Source organism: Mustela erminea, chromosome 4 (genome assembly GCF_009829155.1).
Source record: "Mustela erminea isolate mMusErm1 chromosome 4, mMusErm1.Pri, whole genome shotgun sequence".
In the NCBI taxonomy this organism is placed as follows: domain Eukaryota; kingdom Metazoa; phylum Chordata; class Mammalia; order Carnivora; family Mustelidae; genus Mustela; species Mustela erminea.
The window spans coordinates 9,807,198-9,829,728 of record NC_045617.1 but is presented as its reverse complement, the minus strand read 5'-3'; the positions used below and the strand labels follow the sequence as shown (position 1 = coordinate 9,829,728).

At 46.8% G+C, this 22,531-nt stretch overlaps 1 protein-coding gene across 8 annotated transcripts in view; it reads left to right on the top strand.

The window, feature by feature from the left end:
- ZDHHC14 (zinc finger DHHC-type palmitoyltransferase 14) overlaps window positions 1–22,531 on the top strand; it is a 276,426-nt gene that overhangs the window by 151,679 nt on the left and 102,216 nt on the right. For all 8 annotated transcript variants that reach the window (XM_032338627.1, XM_032338628.1, XM_032338622.1 and 5 more), the window contains exon 2: window positions 6,047–6,207. In XM_032338627.1, coding sequence (XP_032194518.1) covers window positions 6,047–6,207 — 161 coding nt within the window. The remainder of the gene's footprint in view (window positions 1–6,046; window positions 6,208–22,531) is intronic.

Below are 22,531 nucleotides of genomic sequence, written 5' to 3'. Positions count from 1 at the left end.
CACCACTGCCCAAAAAATGTCCTGTGGAGAAACAGAGAAATCTGGCTACCCAGTAATGAAATCCAGATTTCCTCTCTGAAATGTCTCTGAAATTAACATGGCCCAAGGAGTTTTGTCCAAGGAATTGGTTGTATGTCACATTCAAACCGGTGAGCCATCCTCTAAGTAGGAATGCTGAATTAAGGACGGCACTGATTCTGGGATGTCAATATCTGTTTGAGGATAAAACAATGTTGTAGGAATTAAGGTATGGGCTCAGGTAACAAGAGCACCCAGAAAACTACCCCATCCCATCAATAAACACCAAAGCACAAGTCATTATTTTGTATACAGATCTGAGAAGATTGCTGATAGAATTGAAAACATTCTTTCTCGGGGCACCTGGGTGGCTCAGTCAGTTGAGCATCTGACTCTTGATTTCAGCCCAAGTTGTGATCTCACGGTTGTGGGATTGAGCCCTGCATCGGGCTCCACGCTGAGCATGGAGTTTGCTTAGGATTCTCTCTCTCTCTTCCTCCATTTGGGATTCTCTCTCTCCCCCTACTGCTCTCCCTCTCTCTTTTAAAGATTTTATTCATTTATTTAAGAGAGAGAAACGGAGATAGTAACAGAGAGCACGAATGGGGAGAAGTGGGAGAAGCAGGCTCCCCGCTGAGCAGAGAGCCTGGTGCAGGGCTTGATCCCAGGACCCTAGGATCATGACCTGAGCTGAAGGCTCAGGTCATTTAACCGACTGAGCCACCCGGGCATCCCTCTCTCAGGAAGGAAGGAGGGAAGGAAGAATAGGAGGGAGAAAGGGAGGAAAGAAAAGAAGGAAGGAGGGAGAGAAAAATACCCCTTTTACCTTTTTGATAATGCTACATTTTCTAATTTTTACCTGGAAAAATTTTACTTCTGGCATCCAATGAGGTAACAGTCTGTCGTGGGTATTCATTCACCACAAGCCAGAGCCTACCGGCCCCCACTGACGTGCACCATTGAGGGGGAAGGGCCCTGGGATGGCTTCTTATCAGGTTAGCATTTCTTTGGTCTGGTGCTAAATTAGCTCATTACTTTCATGTTATGAAAACACATGCTTTCAGATTCTTTGCAATTTTTTTCCCCTCTCCTGACACTTTCCCATTGAGCTTTATGAAGACTAAGTCGCTTAGAGCCTGTTTTCCACAGGCCCTGGGCTGTATGTAGGTCGCAATTTGGCCAGAGAGAGGCCTCCATTTGGGTTTGTGTCTTTGGCAGCTGCATCATCTTGTATCAGATCCAGGCCCTCGGGGGAAGGAGTCTTCCTCCTCACAAATGGCTCTCAGAGTTGGAGATCCCAGCCACAGTTGCTCAGAAATGTGAAGGAGAAATTTTCCAGTTGTCTGAGCTCAGGCTAAGAATTTTCTCTGCTCCTTGCCGTGGCTGGGCTATGAAGCCGTGCTGGCCACGGGGGCTTGGCTTGGATTTCCCGTTAGCCTTGCCTCCTTCCAGAGGGAGGTCTCGCGAGCCCTGTCGGGGGCGGGGTCTGCTGATTGCCTTGTCTTTACCAGAGGGACTTCATACGGTCACCACTCTCTCCAAGCAGCAGTGGGAAGGTGCCCTGATCTTGTCGTGCACTTAGGGGTGTGAATTCTGCTGCTTCTTATAAAGAGTGTTGTCCAAGATTTCAAAGAGAAACTGGATATTGTGCTTTGTCTCACAGAGGTAGGTTGGACAGGGGGATGGTCTGTCCAAAATTGTACCAAAATAAGGAGTTTTATCTGCTAGGACTTCAGGCTGTGAAGGGGTTAGAGGTTCTAGTTAATGTTCATAGGTGCAAACCTATTTCACACTCAGCTCTGTGAACTGGGGAGAACCTACCCTTCTCCTGGCCAGAGAAGCTTCCTGGGTGAAATCTTCTCAGCACCTGTTAGGAGGAAATTAAGCTCGTACCTAGCAGGCTTAGAAGACAGAGGATCTCTCTGACCTTTGAATGTCACGTGTTAGCCAAGGAGGGCAGTGGGCATCCTTGGCGAGAGATGAGGAGAGGCAGGTGGAGGTAAGGGGAGGCTTCTGGAGCTGTCAGCCTGGAGAAGCGGCCAGAAGTGTCCCGTAAAGATACCAGTGCACTTGGGACAACAAGAAACTTTTTAGGACATGGCTTACTCATCAGTGGCATCTTGCTCGAAGGAGGCACTGTGAGACCTGGAGCACATCAAGTTTGAGGTCAAGCAAGTAAAAGGAAAGACAAGTACACTGTCACCTAAGATCAACTAAACCACCTTCGCAAGGGGGTTTCCAGCGGGACTGAAGTAGGCTCCAACCTTGGAGAAGCCAGAGGGACCTAAATAGGTCACAGCTCGTGACACCCGTGGCAGATCATGTCCTACTGCCCAGTCTGCCCCGACATCCTGTCCAGCTCTGCCCTGGGTGCTGCTGCGTAATGACTCTTCCAACTCTTTCCTATCCAAACTCATTAATGATGAGAAAGAGGAGAAACCTTGGCCTGAAATTTGAATTCTGGGAAATCATCTTCTATACAATCATTTCTCTAACCATTTTTATGAAATACATACACACACACAAACACACACACATTCACACACACACAGAGTCCACCTAGAGTAGATTCTTTTAGGCTATAAAAAAATATTTTAGGGCTACTGATTGAAAGGGGACATGCCCCTGATATTTATTGCAATGTTACTAACAGTAGCCAAATTATGGTAAGAGCCCAAATGTCCATCAACAGATGAATGAATAAAGATGTATGTATACACACACACACACACACAGAGTAATACTACTCAGCTATCAAAAAGAATAAAATCTTGCCATTTGCAGTGATATGGATGTAACTAGAGGGTTTCATGTGAAATGAAATGAGTTGGTCAGAGAAAGACAAATACGTATGATCTCACTCATATGTGGGAATATGTGGGATTAAGAAACAAAACAGATGGACCTAGGGGAAGGGGAAGAAAAAGAGAGAGAGAAGCAAACCATAAAAGACTCCTAGTGATAGGGAAAAAAAACTGCAGGTTGATGGAGGGAAGAAGGTGGGGATGGGCTAGAGGGGCAACAGGCATTAAGGAGGGCACAGGATGTGATGTGCACGGGTGTTGTATGTAAAGAATGAATCACTAAGTTCTACATCTGACACCAATTTTACCATATATATTAACTAACTAGAATTTAAATAAAAACTTGAAAAAAATATTTTAGGACTATTATAAATAGAGATCTACTAGGACTAAGGTCAGTTTTATGCCTTCAGTATGGACTCTGTTTATTTCTGATTGTGGTACCTAACGCATTTTCAAGGCTTAATACAATGGGGGAGGTTATTTTTTATTTGATAATAAGTGTAGTAAAGATAACATCATTTTTATGACACAAATACCTTTTAAGGACCCTCTGGAGTTTACGTTCCTTGCTCTTAGCTCCAGGTTGATGTGACAGTTAGAGATTTACTCGGCAGACTTGCAGAAATGAATTTTTATTACAAGTTCTTCACAGAAGCTTCACATCACAGTCCAAATGTGCCAAACTTAACATCGTAGACATGAGGTGCCCAAGAGGCACCCATCCCCAGAGCCCATCGCACCACCCTGTACCATGAGCTGGGATTCAGCCCCATACAAACATTAGGATTCCAACTTTGATTCAGTCGTTAATGTGATTTTGATTGTCACTTTATACTGAATCCCTCAGTGGGGCCATCTTTTAAAACCTTCTAATTGTTTAAATCTTATTGCAAGAAAATGTTCCCTTCACAATCCAGGATTAGACAGTAAGTGCCATTTACCCGATTATGGTGTCCCCAGTCTCTTAAATGTTTGTTTATTTGACCTGAAGCTTTTCACATTTTCTAAGGAAAACTGGAACCCCATTAAAGGGTATTAATTATGTCAGTATTTGCCAGACTACACTCGAGGAAAGCAACGTTGGTTTTTTTTTTTTTAATTTAATGCAGAGCAAAATCAGTTGGATTAAAAACATCCTTTCCATTATTTAACGGAATACTTCCACCAAGTGGATGTCTTTAGGTTAGACGGTCTTGTATTCCTTTTTTCCACAGCAAGTTCTTTATGTCTGCTGGCTTTTTTTTTTTTTTGCCAAATTCGCTTTCCTACGAGAAACCCTGAGGATGTTTAAAAAGGCTCTAAGTGGGACGCCTGGGTGGCTCAGTTGGTTAAGCAGCTGCCTTCGGCTCAGGTCATGATCCCAGCGATCCTGGGATCGAGTCCCACATCGGGCTCCTTGCTTGGCGGGGAGCCTGCTTCTCCCTCTGCCTCTGCCTGCCACTCTGTCTGCCTGTGCTTGCTCTCGCTTCTCTCTCTATGACAAATAAATAAATAAAATCTTTAAAAAAAAAAAAAAAGAAAAAGAAAAGGCTCTAAGTGTCTGGGAGTTTGGACAGGGTCATAGTGATGCAGGAAGGACAATGGACTGTTTTCCATGATTTCCCGTGAGTCCCATGAAGGGAAGTCACAATGACAACCCAGCAAGTTAAGTGTGACATGATATCGGTGATGGTGGTTTTTGTTCTGTTTCTGCAGAGCAGTTGGTGTGGGAGAGATGAAAAAGATATTAGAAATGTCATATATTTTTGTCTCTCGAGATCAGGTGATTTTCCTGGAGGCCACGGGCCTAGTCCTGTTGGGGGTCACTCCTCTACCTTCTTAAAGTTGTAGGAAATTCTGTGGGTTCCTTCCAAACAGGGAACTCTGGAGAGGCCTTTGGTCTTCAGATTGCAGTAACCGTCCCACAGAGACCTGTCCAATTTTCCAGGTGTCTAGAAGACCATATGTTCTCACAGGCCTGAGGCTGACCATCATGCCTGAGGCCATTATGCCCTGTGGTCTTTGAGTCCTGGGACTCTTGGCGAGATCCCCTTACCAACCTGTCAGTGACCTTACCATTTGCTCTGCAAACACTGCACAGGAATGGGGTGCTGGTCGCTAGCATTCCCAGGATGGAGCCCCTTGTCTTGACCAGATCTTTCCACCCCACTCCCTCTCTTTGTTTCTTCTCGAGTATGGACACGAGCATTGCCCAACGGGGTGGACCGTCTTGGAGGTGCTTCCCATTCCAGATATGACAATTCTTTGATTCCATCTTGTGTCCCTTGGTGCCCATGATGTGACTGAACGTGGTGACAACAGACTGATCGTGGTCATGGCAGATCCCACTCAGCTCACTCACCTCCAGGCATCGAGGTCATTCTCACTCTGCTTCTCGCCATCTCCATGGAATCAAGGGACCTTGACAGTGGGCCCAGCGCTTGAAGCTGTCCCAGAGCCCACTGGCACAGACGTTAGTCTGCCCGACTCATCCCAGTCCCCGCTGCACATCAGCTCCCAGGACTGAAGGACAGTGAGAACGTTTTGTAGAACTGAGTTGGGCCATGTTCTTTAGTTGGTAGTTCACATGCCTTCTGGAAAGCAGGAGTGTATCATATCCCAGCTACCTAAATTCCTTTTAGCCTCTTCAGACGCCTGCTTGCAAGTTCATTTCCATTGCTCATTAACCTCTTTGGGAGAGATTAGTTCCAAAAGATTGAAAAATGTTTTCTTGCCTTTGAAGGATGAATTTACCATTCTCAGCTTTTTCATGCCATGAAGGTGTTTGACTCAGGAAGGAGAGGCTGGGTCTGTTGAAGATGGCTCTAAGCTGGTGTCTTCTTTTACGATGCAGTTCCGGGGAAGGGCAGGCAGGTCACACAGATTCACGTGCTGTATTGACCACAAAGCATCCAAGCCCAGCATGTCCTATGATGATTACGGAGCACGGTGACTGTCCCTTGCCTGCCCGTGTCTTTCCCAAGGAGCACCATGGGAGCAGAGGGCCTGGGTTACTGCGGCTGGAAAGGGAGGGTTCGATTATCCACAAGAGAGAACTGTGGACCTCCCCAAATGGAAATGCTTAACATAGATGAATTTTTAATGGAAATCAATTTTGCTCCTCTAATAAGCCTTTCGGCTTCTTGGAAGATACAGACCGCTCCCTGTTGATTACTGACATTGTATTTCCTTTCTTTTCCCCCTCCCCGCTTCCCCTCCTGGCCTTTCCAACCTGTTGGCAGCTGCCCGTACCTAGCAGTGAAAATCACCCCCGCCATCCCCGTGGTTGGTGGCATCCTCTTCTTCTTTGTGATGGGGACCCTGCTTCGCACCAGCTTCAGTGACCCAGGAGTCCTTCCACGAGCCACGCCCGATGAAGCCGCCGACCTGGAGCGACAAATAGGTAACCTTGATGGGCTGCCCTTAGCCTTGGGTCCCTTCCCACTGGGGCTCAGCTGCCATGTGGGAGGACAGGCCCAGGTGCCGGTGCAGGACGGGCACTGGACAGTGGCGCGTAACCAGGGAGGCGTCCGGGAAGTCCTCATTTCCTCGGTGGCAGGACGGGCTGAGTAGGAGGTGGGATGTGAAGTGGTTGGAGGTCAGCTCAGGGGCTGGCAGTGCCACCAAGCAGCGGTGCCTCCCTCATGATTCTCTGGGTCCTGATGTGTCTTTGAAACCCAAGCCCGGCTGAGGAAGAGCCTCTGTCCTGTAAGACCCGTCGTTATTAAGGGCAACTCTCTGTTCCCTTTACGAGCGTCCTTCTTGTTCCTGGTTTCCCAGAACAGAAGCCTGGGGAGGTTACGTCTTCCCCTGCTGTCTCATTGATCCAGCCTAGGACCCAGAACTTTCTTTATTAAGGCAACAATGATACATGTTCATGGTATATGTGAAGATGAAGAGCTTTCATTTTTCCTTAGATATTGGAACCCTGTATTGAAATGTAAAAAGTTTACAGGGACCCGTTTTAAACATATTAAAACAAATCCTAATCCCCTGCAGGGTAAACTTTTAATGTTCCCTTTTTAGTTAAAAAGAGAACTTCTCGCTCTTAAAAGTTTGCATTTGTGAATTCGTAGCTTTGCAGTGACACTATGATAATTTGACAAGTGTGGCTGAGGGGTTGTGGTGACTCTGTGTGAATGTAAAGCTTAGCATGAATACCCATCTGACACTTCCCTCCTGCTGTTCCTCCTACCCTGTGGGCTTCTTTTCCCAGCCTCACTCAGCCAAAAGCCCCGGCTTTCCGGTGTCAAGAGATAGGAGCGTGGGTTCTGAGAGGCAACATGTGCTGTGGACTGCCCTCTCCAGATACCAAAGCATGGCTATGTCCTCTGGGCATCTGCCTCCATCCTTCATCCCGGCTGTGCAGAAGGGGAGCAGTAAAGGAGTTCATGACGGGAGTGTATGGTGGTGGTCCTCTGGCTGCAGCCTTCTTGTGTCCCGAGGCAGGCAAGCAGAGGAAGGAAGAATCAGCAGTGGAGAGACAGTCTCTTTCTTAGCCAGTGCATCTTGGGATTTCAAGACATTAATTATATATTAATTCATAATTTAAAGGCTTACATTTATAGCATGTAAATCCTCTGTAAAGGCCATCCACAGTTATCACTGAATTAACCATACCCAAGTAAGTTTGGGAAGAAGACTTGATTATGACATTCATTTTGCAAATAAGGAAACGGAGAGCCCCATGGAGGTTAACTGGGAGGAAGTGGCAGAGCCAGAGGCTTGAACCCAGGTCTCCTGGGTCTCAGCCTTTATTCTTTCCAGGGTGTCATGTCTTGGGGAGGAGACTGGTCCAGTTTCCTTCAGAAACAGAACTGGGCCTCTGGAAACTGCATAGCCTGTACCCACATCACCTTAGCACACAGCTTGAAAACCCTCTACTCAAGCAGTGTGTTGAGTACCTTGGTCTTTACACTGGCCTTGAAGCATTTTCCTGCTGCCATCCTATTTTCTTTCCCACCTCTCAGATAGTGCAAGGAGCATCTGTGAAATCAGCAAGATTGGGAACTGGGGATGACAAAGAGTGCCACTGAAATTCTCTATCATAAATGCAGATTCTAAGAGGCACAGAGTTTCTGTTCATCCCTGTTAATATTGAGGAAGTTGAGTGATCTACTAAAGTGCTTTTTTTTTTCCTTTGGCTTTAAATTGATAACTTAAGAGTGGTTTTTTCAACATGAGTATTTTTAACACCAGCTCTGCCCTACACCCCCTGAGACACAGAATCTGTGAAAGTACTAGATGGGGTAAAGGATGAAACCAAATCTTGTTTCAAAGGAGGGAGAGGGGAGGGTCTTTAAAGACAGGACAGCATGGCAGACTTGAGTGGCTCTGCATATCCTATCACCAAGAGACAACAAGAAAACTGGACAAAACAATCACAGCCATTTCATGGGTCTAGAATTCAACTGTATTGAGGGACAGTTATTCATGAAAATCTAGTGGACTTTGGATAAGAATACTGGGTGTCTGTGATAGTCTCACCCAGGGCTGGTCTAGTGCCCACCTGAATTCCAAAGGTAAGGAAGTTCTAGCTGGACAGGGAAGACTCTGAAAACCAGCAGCTTACCTGCCTGAGGGGCTAATTTGCTTTGGAGTGAAATACGGAAAAAAAGTCAGTAACTGAAGTTTCCCCTTAAGAAACTAGAAAAAGGGCAAACTAAGAGCAAGCTGTAGTAAGACATATTGAAGGTGAGAGTGAATGGGCGCCTGGGTAGCTCCACTGGTTAAGCATCTCCCTTTGGCTCAGGTCATGATCCCAGGGTCCTGGGGTCAAGTCCTTTATCAGTCCTCAGTTCGGCACTTTGCTCAGGGGGGATCCTGCTTCTCACCCTGCCTGCTGCTACCCCTGCTTGTGCACTCACTCTCTCTCTCTCTCTGACAAGTAAATAAATAAAATCTTTAAAAGAAAAAAAAAAAGGTGAGAGTGGAAATCAATGAAATAGAATACAGAAAACAACAGAGAAAATCAGTGAGACCAAGAGTTAGTTCTAGAAGATTAACAAAATTGATAAATCTTTAACTATACCATTCACCACTCCTTCCAAAAAAAGACATAGAGAAGATACAAATTACCAAAATCTGAAAGGGAAGCAGAGGCATCACTATTGACCCTAGCACATTAAAAGGATTTTAACTTTACGCCACAGATTAGACAACTTAGATGAATGGACAAATTCTCAGCAAGCCACAATTACCTAAAGAATGACTCAAAAAGAAATAGAAAAGCTGAAGAAAGCCATAACAAATAAAGAAATCAGCCATCCATATGTAGAAAGATGAATTTGAATCCTTACCTCACACCATACACAAAATTTAATTCTAAATGGATCATAGACCTCAGTGTAAGAGCTTAAGTTCTAAAACTTCTGAACAGAACTTAGAGAAAATTCTCATGACCTTGGGTTAGGCAAAGCATTCTTACAAAGGGGTGCCTGTGTGGTTCAGTCAGTTAAGGGACTAACTCTTGATTTCAGCTCATGTCATGATCTCAGCATCCTGGAATTGAGCCCTCCTGGGCTCCATGCTCAGCATAGAGTTTGCTTGAGGATTCTCTCTCTCCCTGTCCCTCTGTCCCTGCACCCCCCCCATGCACATGCATGCTCTCTTTCTAATATAAATAAATCTTTTTTAAAAAAAGAGTTCTTACATAGATACCAAAAGCATGATCTGTAGAAAGAAAAATATAATAAATTGAAGTTCATCAAATTAAGACCTTTTGTGCTTCAAAAGATACCATTAAGAAAATAGAAAAACAAGCCACAGACTGGGAAAAAGTATTTGCACATCCTGTGTCTGATAAAAGGATCTTGTACTTGTATTTAGAATATATTAAGATCTCTTACAACACAATAATAAGAAAAACAACCCAATTAAAAATGAGTAAAGGATTTGAACATTTTTCCAAAAAAGATCTATGAATGGCCAATGAACACAAGAAAAGAAGGAAATGCAAATCAAGACCGCAGTGATGTACCACTTCACACCCACTGGAACGGCTCTAACTGGAAAGACTGACAATAACAAATGTCAATGATGGCCTGGAGAGATTGGAACCCTCGTGCATCACCAGTGGGGTAAAATGCTGCAGCCACTTTGGAAAATACGTCCTCAGAATTCCTCAAGACTTTAAGCATAGATTACCATATAACCTGACATGTCTGTTTCTAAGTATATACCCAAGAGAAACGAAAACCTACGTCCCTGATGTGCATTGTATCTAATACCCCCAATTGGAAATAACTCGAATGTCCATCATTGGGCAAACTGATGAACCATATGTGGTATAGCCACACGGCAGAATACCCGTAAGTGATGAAAAGGAGCCCCGTGTGGACATATGCTACAACACAGATTAGTGGTAAAAACACGCCAAATGGAAGAAGCCGGATCAGAAGGCTACCTATTGTGTAGTTCCATGTATATGAAATGGCTTTAGAGACAGAAAGCAGAGGAGTGATTGCCTGGGGTGGGGGCACAGATGAGGGGCACCACACTTGGACATGAGAGAACTTGCTGGAATAGTGAAAACAGTCTAAGAGTGGACTGGGGTACTGGTGGCACAGCCCGATGCATTTATGAAAGGTCATGTTACCGCATGCTTCCAGAGAATAACTGCTAGGGTGGTAAGTTACAGCACAAGAAACTGTCCAAAAAAGAGGAGAGGAAGGAGAGAGGAGGAAGATGGGGTAGCAGAAGAAGGCTCACTCGCCTCTGGTTGAATGGTGTTAGGCTAGTTTTAAAATGGGAATAATAACCCTTATCCTATAAGGTTCTTCTCGGGATCAGCTCAGTAAATGGTTGCGGGTTTTTGTTTTTGTGTTTTTTTGTTTTGTTTTTTAAGATTTTATTTATTTATTTGACAGAGAGAAATCACAAGTAGACAGAGAGACAGGCAGAGAGAGAGAGAGGGAAGCAGGCTCCCTGCTGAGCAGAGAGCCTGATGTGGGACTCGATCTCAGGACTCTGGGATCATGACCTAAGCTGAAGGCAGTGGATTAGCCCACTGAGCCACCCAGGCGCCCCTGTTTTTGTGTTTTTAAAAAGAAAAATTCTTCTCTTTTCCCAACCAGTTCTCTCCTCACCTCCCACATACATAGACTGTCATAAAAGAATTCCCCACCTGCCACGTGATAGGACGAAATGGCTGAGCCGGTCTAATTCTTTATTAGGAGTCCTTCCGTGTGTTAGTTGGCCGTGGAGAATAAGACTATGTCTCAATGAAGTCTTAGCACATTGGTTTTGTGCTATCTAACTGAAGAAGGAAAAAATGAAAATGAGATTTGGAAACTTATTATTATTAGTTATTAATTCTAATTGTCTATAGAGCTCTCCTTATAGAAGCCCACGGTAGCCACTTGAAACCAGCCATCTGAGTAACTGAATGAAGCTGTGCCAAGGGGTTGGGGGGGACCAGCTTCCCTGTCTTCAGGTTTCGGGAGGGGAGGAGGTGGTGAGGAAGAGGGGGACGCTCTGCGTCTCAGAGTCTGTTACCGTTTCTTAAAAGGCCTTACCCTTCTTTTTTTCTGAAAGACCTTTCCTGGTTCATTACCTTACAGCTAAAATGACATCCCAGGATGGCAGTGGTGGGGCGGGGTGGGGGAGGGGTGTAGGGAGGTCTCACTTGGTCACTGGAGTCCTGCTTGGAAACCTGACACTTGGGAAACTCCGTTTTTTCGGTTCACTTAGAGAGGATAAGATACTACGCAGTGGATTTGGGGCTTGAAAGAAATAATGAGACTGTGTTGTAAGTCACTGGGTCAAAGCATTTCAAGTAGGGATAGACCTTTCCAGGGATCAAAATGGGGGAGAGCGGCGGGTCTGCCTCTCTGTTTTTCATTATGCATCTTGCCTCTTCCCACGCCTCGACAGTCCGACAGTCCAGAGGGACCCCAAGAGAGGGAATCCGGAAGGAGCCGAAATGTGAACTCAGCTTGTCGGGATCCCAAAGCGAGGCTGGTTCCTTCGGAAAATCTCTCCCTGTGTCACCGTAACCCTGACACCCGGAGTTCTTAGGTACAACACCAAAGGCAGGATCCGTAAAAGGCAGAGATAAATTGATCAAAGATGTTATGGTTGCTTGGGGAGTGTCAAATCCGATCCACGGAAGCAGGGCGATCTTTAGAAAACTCACCTGGGCTGTGGCAGGAGCAGAATCTGAAGAATTACTGCCTCGCTCTGCCCCTTTTATTGGGCAGTTGGAGTAGGTGGGACACGGTGGGCACACGAGTCTCCCTTCTCTCTCTGTCTCCTTCTGTCTGTCTCCCTTTGTCTCTTTCTCCCTCTCTCTCCTTTCCCCTCTCTCTTCCTCTGTCCCCTCTTGGTCCCCCTCCTCCTTTCCCACTCCTTCCCCTAGATCTCTTTCTCCCCCTTCTCCTCCCCCTACTTCTATTTCTCTTCTTCCCCTACCCCTACTCTCCCGCCAGACTCCCATCAACAACTTTTCTTGAAGTGTACAGAACCAACCACCATTTCTAAGATGAAAGTTTCCCTTTCATTATTTCTCAAATTAGTCCTTGGTCTGGACATCCTTTAGATGAGATGTTTAGGAAGCAGGATGGTTTCCTGACCCGAGGAAACACCGGCCAACCAGCCTCGGTTATGCCCAATGCCACAGAGTGTGATTCCTGGGAAGAGTTCCATGGGAACAGGATGTCTTCACCCGCCAACTTGACTTGCTGGAGTTTTTTTTCCCCCCTTGAGACATTTTAATTCTGTGTTTAAGAGGTGAAACACTTAATTGGATTTTAACAACACTGATGGATTTTTGTTGAAGAAAATACTTTCTGAGATTACTCTAAGCCAATTGAAGACCTTTATCAATGTTCTGTATTGTAAAGCTCCACTATTTCCAATTTTCTCCCATCTCAATGTTTTACTAAAATGATTTTACTAAAATCATTTTAATTGGAGTAATTTTTTTCTGCATAAAATTTATAACTAAGAGTTTTTTCTCGTTCAGGTCTTTTTTATATCCTGAAAGTTGCCATTAGGAATTTTCTTACAGAACTATGACTTCTACTAAGATAGATTTTCCTGGTGATTGCATGTTTTGCAGTCAATACTGGTTTCTTTTTGGTTATTTCTACTGGTAATATTCACCATAAAATTGCTTTAAAATGTGATGGTTCCATTCATTTTTGGCCTTGGGCTACATCTGTTATCTTTGATGGATATGTGATCAAACCTACCTGACACTTGGATTCACTTTGGGTAATGCATACTAGATGCCCACAGTATAGAACATCCAGAAAGAGAAGGGGCAGGATCCTGGTGGTTAATTTGATTGGGTTTTGCCAATTTTCTTTCCAGAAGGTGATATTTTCTGCTCCTTTCTCCCAAATCCTGCTTGAATCTCTCTGCTCACCTCCAAAATCTTCCCAGTGTATCTGTATAATCGTTCTCTGCTATGGACATTTCGGCTTTTCACGAACATTTGGCCAGCCCTAGGAACTCTGTTCAGACTTGAACTACACCTGCCTGGGTGGGATTCCTTCTGCCTTTGCCATCCTCTCTCCCCAGCTGCTTGCTTCCTGCTCTGTTCATTTCCTGTTTTATTCACAGGAAAGCCAGGGCTCAGAAAGGAAAGTGATTGGCCAAAGGTCATTTGACCAGAGCTAGGAACGCAGGCCCGTCTCCCATTACCCTGCCCCACCAAGTGCTTTTAACCACGGCCCGCCATCTCACTGCTCTGGGGAGCCAGGCCCCGAGCAACAGATTTCTGGTCTTACTGGAACAAGTAGCACTTCCCATTCCCCCTAAGTTATTTTCTCTCCCCCAGACTGTCGACATCATCCAGCTTTCCCATCCTGTTGGCTGACTCCTCCGTCACCCATGGCCTAGAAATAGAGAGCTGTGTCCAGCACGTTGTGGCCATAGGGCCTGCTTCTCAAATCCCAGTTTGGTGGAGAGAGTAGAAACACAGGGCAAGTCCAGACAACCTAACGCCCCTCTTGAAACCGCGTGCAGATCCAGGCACCTCCTGTCCATTGGGACTCGTGGTGCTCATGAAGGAGTTAAGGGGAGGGAGAGCAGGGTGTCCCAGCACATCTGAAATACAGTCTGGAAGAGACAAGACATTTGAAGAAAATGGCATCCAAGGACGAAAACAAAAAGTAGATGTCCTTGTTTGAGGGAAAATGCTAGAATCATCTAGAGCATACGGATGCCAGGGAAGGGTGGGCAGTGATTCTCCCACACCAACTCGGGGTGGCAACTCAGAATGTCAAAATTCCTGATTGTCTCTTTAAAAAAAAAAAAAAAGAAAGAAAGAAAAAGAAAATCCAGGCCTGGGAGAGCTGGGAACCAGATGTCACAATTCAAAATTGTGGTATTTGGGGAAATACCACAAGATTTTGAAGGCTCTAGTTCTGAGGGAAGGAAGGAGCCAGAGATTTTTGTTTTCCAAAGGATCTGGGAGGCTGGGTGTTTCTCATACAGGATGTTCACTGAAGCCTATGTTATTCCTTCTTCCTGTAGAAACGCGAACTTGGGGGAGTGTACCATGTGTTGGACCCGAGGCCAGTTTCAGATATAAATGCGTTTGCTTGTTTGTGAGGTTAGGACAGTTTCCTGTGATGGTTGGAGTGGAGAATTAGGACGACGGGGAAAAGCACCCAGCAGCTCCCCTCCTGTGCGGGTGCGTGTTACAGAACCGCCTGCCTCGGTGTCCTCCAGACAGCTTTGTGGGGGGCCAGGGGTATTTTCCTCCCTTGGACAGGAGGGAAAACCGAGCCAGGGGCACTTGCTGAGGTCACACTTTCTCGTCCCCACTGTCCTGAGCCTCCGAATCTGAATTCCTAAATCCACATGGGTATTTTGGTGACCTGAAGCCACTGGGTGTCTCTTTTAATATAATAAGTCTTAACAAGTTGAAGGTTCGACTTACTTACATAAGTGTCCACACGTACAGGTTTGGAATCTATTCTAGAAAATTAATGAAACTGCCCTCAGAGCAAAGGTATCGCTTCATGACAGATGAGGGAACTCTCTCTCACGGCATGAATGTCCCATTCTTTAGAGTCTGTTAGATCAGCAAAATGATGGCACACAGCAGTATTGACACACATTGCCGGGAGGGAGGGAGGGAAGAAGGAAGGAAGGAAGGAAGGGGAAAAAGGAAAAGAAAAAAGAGAGGAAAGAAGAACCGTGCTGTAATTATAATCTGCTCTCATATACAAGGCTGTGCCGCAGGGAAGATGACTGAACCAGGATGAGGAACAGGTCAGCTGCAAGAGGGCAGAGGAAGCCAGAAGCTGTAAAAAGGGGATGGAAGGGTCCAGGTGGCACCAAAACGATGGAGAAATCGGGACCCCGTGGTTTAAGAACAGGCCTAGAGGAAAGAGCAAGAGTCGGGTGTGTGTTCGTGGAACGCCCTTCTCCAGCCAGGGGCACTGACCTGGGCAGATCCTGTCAGTGAAAGAGCTTGGGGAACCCACTTCCCGGACTCCAAGTAGGCCTGTCCTCAGCAGTGCTCTGAGTCATAGAACATTCCAGCTTCAAGGGGCCTCAGCAATTGTGGAGATCACCCTGGACCACTCTTTTGGTTTGCAGAGTGAGCTGAGGCTCAGAGGGAGACAACTGCAGATACCTATTGTTTGCCCTTTCTCTTCTGAAACCGAGTCCCTAAATCCTTGCTACAACATCTCCCGGGAGCTTATTAGAAATGCAGAGCCTCAGGCCACCACACTTAGCGACTCTGAATCTGAATTTTTAACAGGACCCTTGGAAGCCAAGAAGCACAGCCCTGGTGCCTTTCGCTCTCAGCTGGGGACCGGCTCCCAGCGTCTTCCGTCCCCACCCCCCCCACCCCCACCCCCCCACCCCCCCCACCCCCGCCCAGTCAGTGTTTGCTTCCTCTCCTCCTAAGCTCCCCGGACTGCCAGGATTTCAGGAATGTGGCTAACTACAAATTCATTGACTTTGAGCATTCGGTGTAGAAGACTCCTGGCAGTGCCTGTGAGTGGTATCTTTTCCCTTATTATTACTGACTAATGATAACTGTATGACAAATACCTTCTCTTTTGGTGGTGCTTTGCAGATTCCAAAGTCCCTGTGTGCTTTTGTTATCAGTAAAGTGTATGGTTATGAGCCCAGGCTCTTGAGCTACGTTGCCTGAGTTGGCATCCCAGCTCTTCCACTTGCTGTGTGACCCTGAGAAGTGTTTTAACTTCTCTGAGCCTCGATTTTAGTGCATATCAAATAGACCCTCTGAGTGCAAAGATCCATTCCAATGTTATCACCCTATGAGTCTAGAAATAAATCCTTTCTCCTCCTTGGCTTGACCATGAAAATCCAGGAACCTGAATATTCTAGGTCATTTAGCCTGTGAACTACTTAAACAAGAAGAATGACATATTCTGGGAATAATTTTAGATTGCAAAGCTGCACGCACACCTGTGTAAACCCTGCAAGCGAACTGTAGGTGCATGAAACAGGAGATAAGTTGATTCCCAGGAATAGGACTGTCATTCTTCCTTTAACTGGCCGACCCTGGGAGGGTGACGCAAAATGATGGAATGATGGCTCTTCTGACTGAGGGAATGAGTCAGTCGATCGGTTTTCGGGGGAGTCCAAGATACCGCGCTTCATCCAAGAACGGGCAGGGCGTGTTGGGCAAAACGGGCTCTGGTACGGCAAGGCGGCCGCACTGGTGAGCGTGCAAGGCACGAGGAGGAGGGGAGAGCGAGAATGGCTTTTCAGGAAAGAAATCCCGCTGGAGGAGGTTAATCAGAAGAGTGGGAAGGCTCTTTGTGCCTGGAAGTGGGAGGCATTTTCTCATTAAAGTGTAGAGTAGCATGAAAGGCGGCTCAGGAATCAAAGGAAACAAAGCACCCAGTGAGGAGAGAGGAAATGGACCAGGGCTGGGAGGCGGGCTGGGTCGGGGCTGGGAGGAGATGGGCTGAGCAGGTGCAGGGCTGGCCCAGGATTAGGGGCCCAGCAGGGCAGGAGAGGACACTTAGAGAACTCCACTCTGGTCAAAGAAGCAGTAGGCACTCCCTGAAGTTTTCTTGGGAAGAGCTTTTCTCTCTTTCTCTCTCTTTTTCCCCCCTTCCTGTCTCTTTCTTTCTTTTTTTTCTTTCTTTCCTTCTTTCCTTCCTTCCTTCTTTTTTTTTTTTTTTTTTTTTAAAGTCTAGGGAACCCTCCCACATTCTGCTTCATAAAACATCTACATGTTTTGTGTCTTTTGTGGCTGGAGTCTATGCTAGGGGTCCAATTTAACGCAGAGCCCCTTGTTGAGTAACCTACTCTTAGTGTCTCTGCTTATCCCTTACCTGGCCTTGATGCCCCTATGTCGTTTATAAGCTTTCGTGCTCTGTGATGTCGGTGGGGTCTGCAAGTCAATGAAACTTTGCCACAGGGGCACCTGGGTGGCTCAATGGGTTAAAGCCACATGGCTCAGGGCATGATCCCAGGGTCCTGGGATGGAGCCCTACATAGGGCTCTCTGCTCAGCGGGGAGCCTGCTTCCTCCTCTTTCTCTCTCTCTCTGCCTGCCTCTCTGCCTACTTGTGATCTCCGTCTATCAAATAAATATGTAAAATCTTTAAAAAAACAAACAAAACAAACTTTGCCACAATGATCTCCCTCCAAAACTTTGTTATAATCAAACCAACTCACTGTTGGCTTTCCAAGTGATCTTTCTCCCTCCTCCTTTAGAATCTAATGCTGGAGGGTAGGGACTGACAGCCAGTTTTGGTGGTGGGGTGGACGTGTGCTCTAGCTCCCTTCCCTTCTGTGCCTGGGGAAACTCAAGAGTAACCTATGGGAGGTAGATAAACTGATTTTGTGTTTCTGGTGGACAAGTTCCGAGGCTCTGAATGGTTGCCTAAGACTAGGAATAGATTAACATCTGCTGATTTGTCCAGAGTTTGGGGCGGGTGTGGGGCCTTACTTGCAGCCAGCACTCAGACGGAAGGAGGCATACAGTGGGAGAATGGGGGAGCCCCTCTTGTGAGGGAAAAATTCCTCACATTTTTCATTTATCCAGATTTACTTGCATAAGCCCCCAAAGGAAAACTCTAACTTACAGAAGTGGGCAGAAGTGAAGACCATTTATTCTGAGACTGTAGATTGAGACTGTCTAGGAGAAAACAAGACAAGTGGATGAATGCCACATTACCATCAAAATTTGGAGTGTGCACTTCAGAAAAATCTCTTTAGTTTCTTCTAAGGATGGAAACTTGAAATCCAAGGGTCCTTGAGTGAGTGATGGATGGGTTGCTCCTTATACTCAAGAGAAAGCAGTAGAGTAGAAGTGGACTGAAGCCTCCTGCGGCTCTCACACAGCTAGATGTAACACACTTGGAGCAATGCTGAGCAGCCCAGGGGCACCCAGGTGGCTCAGCTGGTGATGCGTCCGACTCTCAGATTTCGGCTCAGGTCATGATCTCAGGGTTGTGAGATCGAGCCCTGCGGTGGGCTCCACGCTCTGCTCAGCGTCTACTGGAGATTCTCTCCCTCTCCCTTTGTGCCTCCCCTCACTCTTTCTCTCTCTCTAAAATAAATAAATCAATAAAATCTTAAAAAAAAAAAAAAAACACTGAGCAGCACATCCAATAGAGATATAATGCAAGCCAAATGTGTAATTGTCAATTTTCCAGTAGTAACATTTAAAAAATGAAAAGGAACAGATACAATTAATTTTAATACTATATTTGCTTTAACCAGGGTTTCCAAAATATTATCATTTCAACATGCATTCAATATCAAAAAGTACTAATAAAACATTTTACATTCCTCTTTAAAAAAATGTTTGGCATTGAATCTTCCCAGTGTTATTTTGCATTCACAGCATCTTAACTGTAGACTACTCACATTCAGTGTAGACTACTCACATTCCTGGGGCTCACACGTGTCCGTTGGCTAGCATATTAGGCATCACAGATTTAAAGGATCCAGAACTGGACCTAAATAGTTGTTAGAATCTCTCAGAGGTATTGGTATTGTCTATCTTGCTTCGGATCACTTCAGAGTAAAGCTTGAGAGAATGGCTCTTAACGTCACCATTTCTTCAAAGAACCTCATACATGCATTCATTTTTCACATATTCAACATATACTTGAGTCCTTACTCAGCACGAGCCACTATAATAATGGAAATTATACTCTTAGCAGAGTTCTTTTCATTTCTATCAAGGTCAATGTAAAGTTGTAAGTGATGGAATCATCTGGAATACCTGAGCAGAATCATTTTTGTTTTTAATGATATTTAAGGTTTTTTTTAAGATTTTATTTATTTATTTGACAGAGATCACAAGTAGCCAGAGAGGCATGGAGAGAGAGAGGAGGAAGCAGGCTCCCTGCTGAGCAGAGAGCCCGATGTGGGGCTCGATCCCAGGACCCTGAGATCATGACCTGAACCGAAGGCAGAGGCTTAACCCACTGAGTCACCCAGATGCGCCAACATTAAAGTTTTTAATACAGTGAAATTCTGTGCTGTGGATAAGGCCACCGGTTCTGACACCTGAACACACAGCAGAATCACTGAAGGGCCTGTTCAGACAGATGCCACACCCCGCATCCCAAGTGCCGAATCAGGGGACCGTGACAGAGCCTGTGACTTGGTGGGACACAGGCTTTCCTTCCGGTGCCTCATGGGACAAGTTTGCCTTTCACCTCCTATCAAAGGATTGCTGACGCTTTTGAACCAGTGGGAACTGCTGTCTGTCCCCCACAGCATGGGATTACCCTCCTCATGTATGTCTGTCCCGCGCTCCTCCAGAGCCAAAAGTCCTAGCAGGAGGACCCCCCCTCCCCCCCGCCCAGTGCACTGTTTTACAAGATGTAAATCTTCGACCCTCACTCCGGTGTAATGGACCATTTGAGAGGGTGAGAGCGGGTCAGGCCGGGGGTCAGCCAGGCCACAACTTCCTGACTGGATGCCATCAGATGGCTGATGACAGGGTTGATTTAGAAGCTCACAAACACCCAGAGAAAAGGCCTGCTCGGAATGGTAGCCTCTGATCCTTAATGAGTTCCTTTTTCAGTTTGTGTAACTTCCCGGTGGTCCAGGCCCGCCTTACTGAACTTGGAGTGTCGTCTGGGCGTCGTCTGGAAGGACAGCACCCCTCTCGCCAAGTCAGAGAGCTTTTGTCTAATTATTCTTATACATCCCACACCAGATGCGTGCAGCTCTCTGTAATAGACTGGAATTCTAGGCTTTTCGAGCCAACAAGTGAAGTATGGGAATTTGGGCTGGGGCTGCCCTCGGTTTTGCAGTCTGCACAGAGAGGTTTCTTACAAGTAACAAGGATGCCTACGGCTCTCACTGCCTTTTCTCTGTTCCTCACCTTGGGCAGGAATGGGTCGGGGGCTTGGTCAGTGGGCTCCACAGAAAACCCCCACCCAGTTACGGGGCTGCCCCAGGAAGTGCTGGTGGGAAGGAAGGTCTTTTCTTCCCACTCTGTTTAGTTGTCTTCTTTGCAGGAAAGCCCTGTGGCAGACTAGGGAACAGTTGCCAGGCGTCCTGTTTACCTGTGCCTTGAACAACTCGACATCAATTTTATTTATTTCTTTAGACAGAGAGCATGAGTCGGGGGTGAAGGGGCAGAGGGAGATGGAAAAGGAGAATCTTAAGCAAGCTCCATGCTCAGTGTGGAGCCAGACATGGGACTCGATCTCACGACCCTGAGATCATGACCTGAGCCCAAATCTAGAGTCGGATGTGTCACCAACCGAGCCATCCAGGCATCCCTCAACATCAGTTTAGATCCCTGATGCAACTTCCTGGCTGCCACTTCCATTGTAGAAAAAAGACACGTTTTCTCTTAGATTTGGATGACCAGGTTTGGCTGTCTTCTAGCATATTAATCCCATGAATACCAACCAAACGGTCAAGTTCTCAGAAAAGAACACAGAAAAGAAACAGGTCACGAAGAGGTGACCTGTGTAATTGTGTCTGATGTTGACGGGTGGGGGGAGGGGGCTCTCTGACTCCCGCAGCCCCTCCTGTGGTGGGACAGACTTGGCTTGGTGACTAGACTTCTGCATTTTTCTCGACCAGCACAGGATGTTTCAAACATTTATGTGGCTTTTTTTCATCTTGTGATGCCATACTCCAGACCTTCGATGAAAAATATTCCTGGCTCACTGTTTAGTTAGAAAATTGATCATGATCAATTAATCAGTCTATTTTAAGCACAGCAGTGTCTTAGGTTCTGTGGAAGAATCAGAAGAAACCCAGCAGGAGGCTGGCATGCATCAGTGAAACCACCGAAGGGTTTTTTTTTTCTTTTTCTTTTTTAACAACATAAATTTACTTTTTCACACTTCTGGAGGCTACAAGCTCAAGATCTAGGTGTTACCAGGCTTAGTTCCACCTGAGGCATCTCTCCTTGGCTTCAGACAGCCAGGAAGGCTGTTGTTGTTGTTGTTAAACAGGAACATCAACACGGACCGATGACTTTAGTGCGGGGTGACGGTCTTTGCACTGTTGACGTTTCAGGGCCAGAGAATTCTCTGTGGGGTGGGAGTGGGGGATGTCCTGTATTGGCAGGTGTTCGGCACCCCGTCCCAAGCAAATTGTCTCCTGACAGGGCCAAGTGTCCCTGGGGGGAGTGGCAAAAACCACCCCGGGCTTGGGCCGGGGAGAGAAATCAAGAGAGAGTTTGTAGGGAGAACAAGTCTGAACTGCATCTCAGAAGACAGGAGGACCCCAGCTGATGGAGGAGATGGCGGAGTGGAGGGCCAGAGAGTGGAAGGGAGGTGCTGTTTCAGAATCTTAGGACGGGAAAGAGAAATACAGGGACACGAGCTAGCTTTCTGTGGCTAATTCGCTTCTCTCAGCCGAAGTACCTCTCAGATGCTGTTCTTGTTTTACCACTTTACAGCTGGAGAAACTGAGGCTCGAAACTGAGACCAGGAACTTCCCAGAGTCTCTCAGCTAGTAAACAGCAGAGCCAGGAGTTAGGCCACGCCTGGGGGCTGAGGCCACGCATGTACCCACTGCGCAGGGGAAGTGGGTTCCTTGAGGCAGAGCTGGGTGATGGTGTTCTCCTCACCGCTAGGCGGGGGTGGTCTGGAATCCAGGGGGTCAATCAGGGTTGGGAAGGAGTAAAAACATTCGCCCTCCTTTGCGAAAACATCAGGGATTCCTACGAAGAGTCCAAGAGGTTCTCAGATTTCAAAGGAAAGCTGCAGATGAAGAGTCCCAAGCAGGCAGGTCAGTCCCTTCAGCCCCACGGATGGGGACGGTGGGTGCCAGGCTGCGAACAGAGCAGGGGCTTTGAGCAGGAGGTGACAGCTGAGGTCTTTGGGCACGCCTGGGCTTGGTGGAGGGTGCTGGGAGGGGAAGGTCACCCCAGAGGGGGAACGGGCCAAGGGTGGGTCCAGGTGGGTTCCAGGTGAGCTGAAGCCAGCACAATGTCAGGGTGGGGCAAAAGGAATATTGAGGTGGGGGGAGGCTTGCACTGGAGGGGAGGCTGGTCTGTGCCAGGGAACTGGGTGCGGAGGGATTGCTGCCTGAGAGACGTGAAGCTGAGCCGCATGCAAAGGCCTGAAAGCAGGCGGCCAGGACCCTGACGCTGTCCCTCACTGCCGTGATCTGGGCTGAGTGCTCGGCCCTCCAGCCTCGAGGTCCCCTTCTCTGGATCAGAGACGCAATAATACTGTCTGTCCTCAAGTGTAGGGGAGGGCTGAATGCGATGCAGTAAGTGTGGGGTCTAGTAGAGCTCTGAGCTCCCTGTAGCCAGGACAGAAATTTCTCCAGCGGCGAGCGAAGGGGTTC